Source organism: Bombus fervidus, chromosome 18 (genome assembly GCF_041682495.2).
Source record: "Bombus fervidus isolate BK054 chromosome 18, iyBomFerv1, whole genome shotgun sequence".
Taxonomy (NCBI): Eukaryota; Metazoa; Arthropoda; class Insecta; order Hymenoptera; family Apidae; genus Bombus; species Bombus fervidus.
Genome location: NC_091534.1, coordinates 8,524,414 through 8,534,569, shown reverse-complemented (window position 1 = coordinate 8,534,569; position 10,156 = coordinate 8,524,414). Strand labels below are relative to the sequence as shown.

The window sequence follows — 10,156 nt, the reverse complement described above, 5'->3', positions numbered from 1 at the left end:
TCTGCAGCTCCTGTTACAATAGAGATACATTGGTATATCTTGAACGTAACTAGCGCAATCTTTTTTGAATAATATTAATAAAAAAAAAAATTTATTTGATAATATTGAAATTACTGAAATTGTTTAATGGTCATCGTCTGTACCAGTTAGTGTTTTGATCTACTGAAAATAGTTTATGAATCTTCATTTACACCTTTTACGCTTAAAAGGAGTATAATGGTAAAGTTCAGGGTCTAATTAGGATGATAGGATCGCAATTGGTACATTTGAAATATCCAATTGATTTATATACTTGTACTTATTGCACGCTACTGCTCACTTTTAACACGAGATTACGTATCTGTTTTTAACATTATCGCCTTTTTTACCTATTGACAAACCGTGTAGTGCCAACTGTCCTCACATTCTCCAAGTCGCTGTTCCTTCCTCCTTTGATAGATGTCAGCACATGGTTTGTCGCACCACCCTGCGTTCTGCGTCTACGGACAAACCATGCAGTGCCATCTGTCATCAAATTCCCCAAGTTGCTGTTCCTTCGTCCTTTGATAGATGTCAGCACATGGTTTGTCGCACCACCCTGCGTTCTGCGACTACGGACAAACCATGTAGTGCCATCTGTCATCAAATTCCCCAAGTTGCTGTTCCTTCGTCCTTTGATAGATGTCAGCACATGGTTTGTCGCACCACCCTGCGTTCTGCGTCTACGGACAAACCATGCAGTGCCATCTGTCATCAAATTCCCCAAGTTGCTGTTCCTTCGTCCTTTGATAGATGTCAGCACATGGTTTGTCGCACCACCCTGCGTTCTGCGACTACGGACAAACCATGTAGTGCCATCTGTCATCAAATTCCCCAAGTTGCTGTTCCTTCGTCCTTTGATAGATGTCAGCACATGGTTTGTCGCACCACCCTGCGTTCTGCGTCTACGGACAAACCATGCAGTGCCATCTGTCATCAAATTCCCCAAGTTGCTGTTCCTTCGTCCTTTGATAGATGTCAGCACATGGTTTGTCGCACCACCCTGCGTTCTGCGACTACGGACAAACCATGTAGTGCCATCTGTCATCAAATTCCCCAAGTTGCTGTTCCTTCGTCCTTTGATAGATGTCAGCACATGGTTTGTCGCACCACCCTGCGTTCTGCGTCTACGGACAAACCATGTAGTGCCATCTGTCATCAAATTCCCCAAGTTGCTGTTCCTTCGTCCTTTGATAGATGTCAGCACATGGTTTGTCCATTGGACAAAGAACGCATTATTGTACGACAAGGACAGTTGTAAGTACTGTGTCTAACAAAGAGCGCGATACATTTGTGACAAGGGTTGAGATGGGAATTATCAGAGAAGTTCTTAACAGAGAAGACGATACTATGCGACAAGGACAGACAATACGAATGGTGTACAAAGGAGTAGAAAACAACGAAGGGGATAGAAGAACGTGGTTAGCCAAAATCAAAAATCCAAAAAAAGCACTTGAATATATTAAGTAGAATTAGTGCCAACTATTTATGAATCGGATATTAAGAGCTTAATAATTTTTTAACTTTGAAATGAACTGTGTTTAAGTGTTATTTCTATTTCGTTTCTACTGGTCAAAAGTGTTTTAATAAAAACAATAACTATTCTATTCATTAAAAATGCCTATCGATCAAAAACGGATTAATGGTCCAGAAGTAACCGTGCCTTATCATATTTACTCTGATCTCGATGAAAAAAGTGACAAAGTAAAACATGATCTTAGTGAAAGAAGTGATAAACGAACCAACAATGAAATGCGGAAAATATGTAAGACTGTGAATTACATCATAATTTGACCGATATCTACGATCTTTTCTATACTTTAATATGGAAAGGGTTATTTAAAAAATCAAAGTATTATAAAAAAGGAAATGTTACAAACACTTATAAGTATTTTCAATGTTAAATTAGAACTAAACCTAACCATATGAACGCAAATTTAGTGAATGAATGTAAATAGTAAACAGTTAAAAAGAAAATTTAATAAAATATTTGTTAACAAAATAGCTGTGGTGTATGGTAGAACTCACTATTTGTGCAGTTTAGGTTAAGGTTACGCTTAGATTTAGTGAACGAATCGTGAAATTACAAAATTTAATATACGGTTTGAGTTAGATTTAAATTAGGTTTAGATCTAGTTTTAATCTGCAATTAAGAGCACTTATAATTGTTTGCGACACTTTTCTTGTGATATTTGCTTATTTAAATCTTAACATATTAAAGTTCGAAAAATTTGGAAATATTGAGTAAATTGCTGGCTATTACTTTTTATATTACCGATAAATATATGCAAGTAGACAGTATAAAAGTAATTGTTTACGTTTTTATTTTTACAGTTTTAAAAACAGGTATAATTAGTCAAGCCAAAGGTTCTGCATATATAGAATTGGGAAATACAAAAGTAGTTTGTTCGGTGTTTGATCCTAGGGAAGTTTCAAACAAGAATGGCTACTGCGCACAAGGAGAAATTTATTGTGAATTTAAATTTGCACCATTCTCTTGTCAAAAACGAAAAATTCATCAGCAAAATGCAGAAGAAAAACAATATAGCTTAATTTTACAAAGGGCATTAGAACCAGCTGTGTGCTTGGTAAATATGTGTGTGTGTATATATATATATTATCAGTCTTATTAATAATTTAAAATAAAAAACACAAGTAAGATATATGTGTAGAACATACTATTGATTATGCAATTATAAAATTTTATAAATTTATATTATTCTTTTAACATAGAATTGTGCATGTAGTAACTCTTACAGATTGATATAATTACTGATAGAAATGTCATTTATTTTGTTCTAATAGAATCAAGACTAAAGTTTGCAATCTAATTTCAAATGGATTCAGTTATGTACATAGTAACTTATCTTTTAAAAAATTATTTATCTTAAATAAAATCTATATATATGTAACCAATTTATTTTTATTTATTTAATTTATTTTATGTTTTATATATTCTCAGAATCTAGTTAATTTTTTCCTAATATTATGATTCAGTATTCATAAAGAAAATATTATGATTACAGTATGTATCAAGTATTTTCACTCATTCCTGATATTAAAAATAAAAGATTGCATTTTTTAAAACAAAATATAAATACGTTGTGTATATGATTAATTGAAATATAATATGGCTCTTTCAGCATGAATTTCCTAATTTTCAAGTAGATGTATATATAATGGTCTTGGATAATGCTGGTTCTTCATTAGCAGCTGCAATTATGGCTGCTAGTACTGCTTTAGCTAATGCAGGTGTTCCTATGTTTGGTTTAGTTACAGCTTCTACTATAGTAAGTAATATCATTAAAAAAATTACTACTAAGATTACAATTTTTTCATCAATTACTTTGTTTTATTGTCTGTGTTTTAACTATTAATTTTAACAAAAATGCAGGGTATATATGATAATCATTACCTAATGGATCCTACGGACATAGAAGAAGCAATATGCAATACACAACCAGATAATCAAGGCGATTTTAATCATGGGACGATTACATTAGCTAGTCTTCCACAACATAATCAAATATCTGAAGTATTTTTAATTGGCAGTATTAACACAAACTCTATTGTACAAGCAACAGAAATTTTAACAACAGCTAATAAAGATATTTGTCCTGTACTTCAACAATGTTTAGTAAAAACTATTATGAAACTACATAATTAAACAAAGTAATGGAATACTTAATTAAGAAACAATTTTGTGTTGTATTTAAATATATATTTCTATAATAAAAAAGTTGTATAATATATATATTTGAATATTTATATAATTCTTATCTTGCATTTAAATACCTAATCAATATTACAATACATCAAAACGCCATCTAATTTTTACAAAGTTATGAACATATTTAAGGATATGGATAATCGTATAAATACCTTTCTTCACTATTATTTGCATATAATAAAATATTAGCCATCTCTATTTAATTGGAACTATACTTAGTGCATTAAATAAAATAAAATTTGTTTTACACCAATAATATGTACATTATATAAATATATAAGTTAAAAATCAAATTGTATAACAATAACTACCTCTCGATCAAGGCACCATGTTATCGAGAAGACACTTTACTTCCTAAGTGGTCGGTATTATTTCAGGTTATTCCATGAGGATAAATTTTGAAGATCCTGCTTTTAAAAGTTGTCTAATAAAGCTTTGATTGATAAATGTTTAACTTCTCTTTAAGTAATTATTTTAACAAAAATATTTTTTAATTCGTTCATTTCATATCTTTAAATATATATTTCACTACATATTTTAATCATTTTTTAAAAATCTTTTAATATCATAGAAATACATAAAAAATGTTTATCTTATTAGTCTTTCAGATAAAAACTAAGATATCTTACCTCAGTTTTACCCACGTAACGCATAATATGGTTTTAAAGAAAAATAAATTCATTGCTTTTTAAAACTCTTCAAAATAGGATAGATATTATCAAATGCTTCATAGATCTCCTGCCTAACTTTTGCTCCTATTCAAATGATAGTAAGAAAGTTAAAAGAAATATAGAAAATAGTTTAGAGAATGAATTATCAATATATACAAAATCTCTACCTAGTAAATATACAATAATTACTAACCTGTTAAAACTACTTTTCCTGAAACAAATATCAGTAAAACGATTCTGGGTTTAACCATACGATATATTAATCCAGGGAAGAGTTCTGGTTCATATGAAGAGAATTGTCCATGTGTAAGTACTAATCCTTCTAATCTAATTGGAAATTTCACATCACAGCTGCCTACCATGTTTTGTATTTTGAAATCAAGAAATTTTGCCTTTATCCAAAATAGATCAAATTAATAATAATCGATAAAAAATAAATGATATATCTTAGGATATTTACTAACTGGAAAACCAAGCTTTTGAATAATTCTGGCATACTTTCTTGCAGCTAATCGAGAATCTTCTTCACTTTTTGCTCCAGTGCAAACCATTTTTCCACTACTAAATATTAAAGCAGTAGTTCTTGGTTCCCTTATCCTCATAATAACTGCGGCAAATCTCTTTGGATTATATTCTGCATTTCTAGCATGAAGAGCTATTTTTTTTAAATCTAACTTGCAGTTTAAATTAACTGTAGAAACAATATTCCTGTAACATAAACAGAACATACTAAATATTTTTCATTATAAATTAATGTTTTTACTAACTGAAGTTGTGGTAGTATTGCTGGATCTGCAGAAGCTGGTGTCATAGGTGTCATAGGACCAGGAGTAGACGGCGCTATAGATGGAGGAGCTATATGATTACTATTTTGTAGATGTGGAGACATCATATTTTGCTATAAAGAATATAATATTTTTTAAATTAGTATTACAGATAGCATTCAATAAATTTTCAATGATGATATTTAATCATACCGGTGTCTGTGGTTGCATAAGACTTTGTGGTGTTGCAAAAGTAGGTGCTGTTGCATAGGCATGCATAGTTTTTTGTGGCGTCCCAATCATAAGCATTCCACTTTGGATGTTTGGACTCATAGTATGCAATTGTTGTAATTGATATTGTTGTTGTGGTTGCTGCGATTGTTGCTGTTGCTGTTGTTGTAATGCATTAGGCAAAATTTGCTGATCCTCCTCTGGTTGATGTAAAGGAGTACCAATGCTTGGTATGCTAAATCCGGGACTGGGCAACATCTGATCCATTTTTTCTTTTATGTTGGAAAATACAACAATAGCAAATATGTAACTCCAAAAAATGTTGAAATAACTTATAGATAGATTATAGGAAGATTCGTAAACGTGCAGTATACTTCTATAATATCAATGATGCTCATATCTTAAAAAAAATCTTAAACCATTATATTCATAGGTTATGTTCTTCGATAAATGATACTTTGAATTTCTGTCATTATACTTGCTGAAAAGATTAGTATATAAACTCCTTACACAGAAATAAATTCAAATTTTTATTGTATCCTTGTTCTTATTCCTATTTCTTACTCATCCTTGTTTGTTTACAACTACTTAGTTTAAAGATTACCATAGATTTGTAACTGCTAAGGTAGGTTTGAATTTTTCTTGCCACTAACAGAGATGAGTTTCTTTTTTCGAAATTAATTCGCAATGATTAGCAGGGAGGTGCTACGATCGCCCAATTACAACGCTTTATGCTTATGCTTCGAATTATCCCAGTGTAATGGCGCGGGTAGCGTAGATAGCGTTACCAACATAATGTAATCCTTTCATAAGAATGAAAGTAAATTAAAGTTTTATGGAAACAAATTGTAAAACCGCAAGTCTGAAGCAAATTCATAAGTTAAGGGTTAGTATTAGTATATAACTACACATAATTATACGGTGCGAATGAATTAATAATGGAAAGAAGTAGGCAGGATTAAACTGTTTAAATGTTGCGGGCTGTGTAAGGGCGGTTTAAGAAATGGGCGATTTAAATCTATTGACGTTAAGATATTCTGAGTTCACGGATATGTTCTAATATACAATTTTATATAAAATATAGACAGAAAATACATAGGTATGATATCAAACCTTGACTTTGATGAAACCCTAACCTTGAGGACATATTGCAAAGACATTAGAATCGATGAGGAGTTACCTGTTCAACAGCTTTGCCGAATTTATAAAATAACAATTAAAGGAAATAAATAAAGAAATAAATGGGCTTGTATAATGTATAGATATTTTTTCCTGTTATTAGTAACAGGTTCTCGCTTAATTTTTTACATATCTTTATCTATAACATTTAAACAGGCACGGTAGCAAATTGGACACGGTGTTAGATTAGGTTTAGGATATTCTTTACTCTCCGGTCGCCTCGAAACGGCTGATTACCCCGATCAAGTTAATTTCCAGCGAACTTAAATTCAATACTCATTTGTGTAGACCAGTTAGATGATAGTTAGAAGCCAATATAGCACCGAAGTAACCTGCCAAATACGGTAAAAATTCTCGACTTTGTGTACGCTTCATCTTTGAATCACTAGATTCCGCATCTTAAAACTTATTTTTTTTAGGTCGAATCGTCACGTCGGTAACTACAGGATTGCAAAGAAAAGGGCTCAATAATGTTTCGTCCCCTAAACTAAAATTAAGCCTTTCAATCAAATCATACAAATTATAGATATTACATAAATGTGAGTTGCGTTGCGACGTTGCGTCACGTTACTATCTAACAGTAAGTACCTAGTTAGCCACCTTGTGATCATTCGTATTTATCATTCCTATAATACATATGTATATAAATGGTTTATATTTGTATGTATATATGTAAAAGCATATGGTGTACCACGAATGAGTAAAACTAAAGATTTTTACTAGAAATTATAAAATATACGTTGTATCAGGTATAGATGATGACAAACATACTTATTTACTTATACAGCGCGTGTATTCTTACTAGTTATACTGAGACTGAACTAACACATAGAAAAGTTCAGATATGTAATTATTATAAATCTTCTAATTTTCATAGATTAAAACGCAACTGTAATATAATTAATAAATTGAAAGCAAAGATAATAAGATACAAGGGAAAAGTTATTAAGAAGAAGTAATATGCCAGTGATGGAGTCTTCTAAATCATTATTTGGTAAAATTGCATATGTTTTTATAATTTCTCAAAAATAAAAGGCTTTAATAAAATTTAAATTATCTTTAATATATGTATATATTATTTTTCTATAAAGGAATAAAGAAGTTTTACAATTTTCTTTCAGATGCAATTTATACTTCTCAAAAGTATGGGAACGATGAGACTGGCAATGGTTCTGACACTAATCCTTTTAAAACGATTTTAAGAGCGATGCGTTATGTAGGAAAAGAACCATTTCCACCATTTTATCAAGATTCTCAGGAGGATGGAAAAAAATATGTGATAGTATCGAAATCACAATTTAAAAAAGCACAAAAAATTTGGGCAAGGAATGAATATAAAAATGAAGACAAACAAAAGAAGTTATTAGAGGATGAAGAGAAAAGATTGAAAAACTTGGAAGAAGCTAAAACAATTATAATTCAAGAAGATACTACTTTGTCACCTGCAATTTGTATAAAAATTCGAGATAGTATCTATCATCGAGATCAACGAGTAAAACTTTTTGGATGGGTGCATAGGCTTAGGCGTCAAGGTATAATATATATATTTCTAACCTGAATTTTAAATTATGTATTCACTTTGTACCTACTAACTTAGAATTAATATCTCACATCTTTTTAGGGAGGGCACTTATGTTTATTACATTGAGAGATGGAACAGGTTTTCTACAATGTGTACTTAGCAATATTTTATGTCAGACGTATAATGCGTTAACCTTATCCACAGAAGCTTCCATTGAAATATTTGGAACTCTCAAGATTGTTCCAGAGGGAAAAAATGTATGATACCAGATGTAATTTTAACAAGAGCTTTTCAAATTTCTATATTTCTTATTCTTTCTAGGCTCCGAATGGACATGAATTACATGTTGATTATTGGAGATTAATAGGAACATCTCCTCCTGGTGGTGCAGATTCCATTTTAAACGAAGAAGCTCTTCCTGATGTGCAGTTAGATAATAGACATATTATGATTCGTGGTGAAAATGTAAGATAATTGGTGTAATAAGCCATTTATTAAAAGTATAACTATAGAAAAATAATAAATATAAATTTTCATTTGATCAAATAAATTTCGGTGAATTAATTTGTTGTAGACATCTCGCGTATTACTTGTGAGATCTGTGTTGATGCAGGCATTTAGGGATCACTTTAATGAAAAAGGTTACAGCGAAGTAACACCACCAACATTAGTGCAAACGCAGGTAGAAGGTGGATCAACATTGTTCAAGCTAGATTACTTTGGGTAAGCATACCAGTTATTTGAATTTATACTTGTTCATTAAAACAGTATTGTATTCTTAATCTAACTTAATTATCATTTGAGAATTTAACCTTTTGTTTTAGAGAAGAAGCATTCTTGACTCAAAGTTCACAGCTTTATTTAGAAACTTGCCTTCCAGCAATGGGTGATGTATATTGTATTGCGCAGTCTTATAGAGCAGAACAATCTCGGACTCGGAGACATCTTGCAGAGTAAATATGCAAAATTTGATGTTCTTTTTTTCAATATTCAGAGCGTATTTTAAGTCAAATTCATATAAAACATTTAACTTCCAGATATACACATGTGGAGGCAGAATATGCATTTATTACATTCGAAGAATTATTGGATCGATTAGAAGATATGATATGTGATGTCGTTGATCGTGTCCTTAAATCAAAGTTTGGTTATTTAGTCAAAGAATTAAATCCTGATTTTAAAATACCACGAAAGCCATTCAAAAGAATGGATTACAAGGATGCAATCGAATATCTTCAAATTAACAATATAACCAAAGATGATGGAACATTTTATGAATTTGGCGAAGTACATTCAATAAAATTATTTGATTATTGTTTTACTACAAAATAGTTATCCTTCGTTTTATTTACGTTAGCGGAAAAAAGGAGGGAAAGAAATAATAATCTTTTTCATCTATAGGACATTCCAGAAATGCCAGAGAGAAAAATGACCGATATAATAAATGAACCGATAATGTTGTGTAGATTTCCTGCAGAAATCAAATCATTTTATATGCAACGTTGCGCTGATGACAAACGTCTTACAGAATCGGTGGATGTGCTTTTACCGAATGTTGGTGAGATAGTTGGAGGTTCGATGCGTATTTGGGACTATGATGAATTGTTGGAAGGCTATTCTCGTGCAAACATAGACCCAAAACCATACTATTGGTATACCGATCAGGTAGGCATTATCGATTCTGTTTGTGAAGACATATTGTCTTATGTTAATTTCGCTAAATTTTTTATGCACTTTTCTTTTAGCGAAAATATGGAACTTGTCCTCATGGTGGATTTGGATTAGGTCTTGAAAGATTTTTATGCTGGCTTTTGAATAGATATCATATACGCGAAGCATGTCTTTATCCACGTTTTTTGGAACGTTGTCGACCTTAGAATATAAGCTATGAACATTATCATTTATATCTGATAAATGAATTTGCGTTATTAATAGATAAATTATTGCAAGCTTTCAGAAGTTTAATTCCGACAGAATTATTGAAAAATGAGAAATCTCTGTATTCAGAAATAAATCAAGATTAAAGCAATTATCAATTTAT

The 10,156-nt window shown here is 31.1% G+C and overlaps 3 protein-coding genes across 7 annotated transcripts; 2 read left to right on the top strand and 1 right to left on the bottom strand.

Moving 5' to 3' along the window:
* Nucleotides 1–1,322: 1,322 nt before the first annotated feature.
* Nucleotides 1,323–3,770, top strand: LOC139996640 (exosome complex component MTR3). The gene is made up of 4 exons (XM_072021153.1): nucleotides 1,323–1,783; nucleotides 2,353–2,606; nucleotides 3,162–3,308; nucleotides 3,413–3,770. The coding sequence occupies exons 1-4, from the start codon at nucleotides 1,636–1,638 to the stop codon at nucleotides 3,683–3,685; spliced, it is 822 nt and encodes a 273-aa protein (XP_071877254.1). The 5' UTR covers nucleotides 1,323–1,635; the 3' UTR covers nucleotides 3,686–3,770.
* A 161-nt stretch (nucleotides 3,771–3,931) lies between these two features.
* Tbp (TATA binding protein) lies at nucleotides 3,932–6,082 on the bottom strand. Of its 2 annotated transcripts, none has more exons than XM_072021151.1 (6): nucleotides 5,397–6,082; nucleotides 5,187–5,317; nucleotides 4,884–5,127; nucleotides 4,613–4,811; nucleotides 4,378–4,503; nucleotides 3,932–4,158 (listed from the first exon to the last, which is right to left on the bottom strand). In XM_072021151.1, the coding sequence occupies exons 1-5, from the start codon at nucleotides 5,679–5,681 to the stop codon at nucleotides 4,427–4,429; spliced, it is 936 nt and encodes a 311-aa protein (XP_071877252.1). In that variant the 5' UTR covers nucleotides 5,682–6,082; the 3' UTR covers nucleotides 3,932–4,158; nucleotides 4,378–4,426. The 2 variants fall into 2 exon arrangements, with proteins under 2 accessions (XP_071877252.1, XP_071877251.1); XM_072021150.1 differs by having other exon boundaries at nucleotides 3,932–4,155; nucleotides 5,397–6,081.
* A 111-nt stretch (nucleotides 6,083–6,193) lies between these two features.
* Nucleotides 6,194–10,155, top strand: LOC139996623 (asparagine--tRNA ligase, cytoplasmic-like). Of its 4 annotated transcripts, none has more exons than XM_072021120.1 (11): nucleotides 6,194–6,300; nucleotides 7,013–7,173; nucleotides 7,471–7,587; nucleotides 7,715–8,125; nucleotides 8,215–8,372; nucleotides 8,437–8,580; nucleotides 8,690–8,838; nucleotides 8,940–9,068; nucleotides 9,153–9,402; nucleotides 9,517–9,780; nucleotides 9,861–10,155. In XM_072021120.1, the coding sequence occupies exons 3-11, from the start codon at nucleotides 7,554–7,556 to the stop codon at nucleotides 9,990–9,992; spliced, it is 1,671 nt and encodes a 556-aa protein (XP_071877221.1). In that variant the 5' UTR covers nucleotides 6,194–6,300; nucleotides 7,013–7,173; nucleotides 7,471–7,553; the 3' UTR covers nucleotides 9,993–10,155. The 4 variants fall into 4 exon arrangements, with proteins under 4 accessions (XP_071877221.1, XP_071877219.1, XP_071877218.1 ...); XM_072021118.1 differs by lacking the exon at nucleotides 6,194–6,300 and adding an exon at nucleotides 6,774–6,920; XM_072021117.1 differs by lacking the exon at nucleotides 6,194–6,300 and adding an exon at nucleotides 6,777–6,957.
* The last annotated feature ends 1 nt before the right edge of the window (nucleotide 10,156 follows it).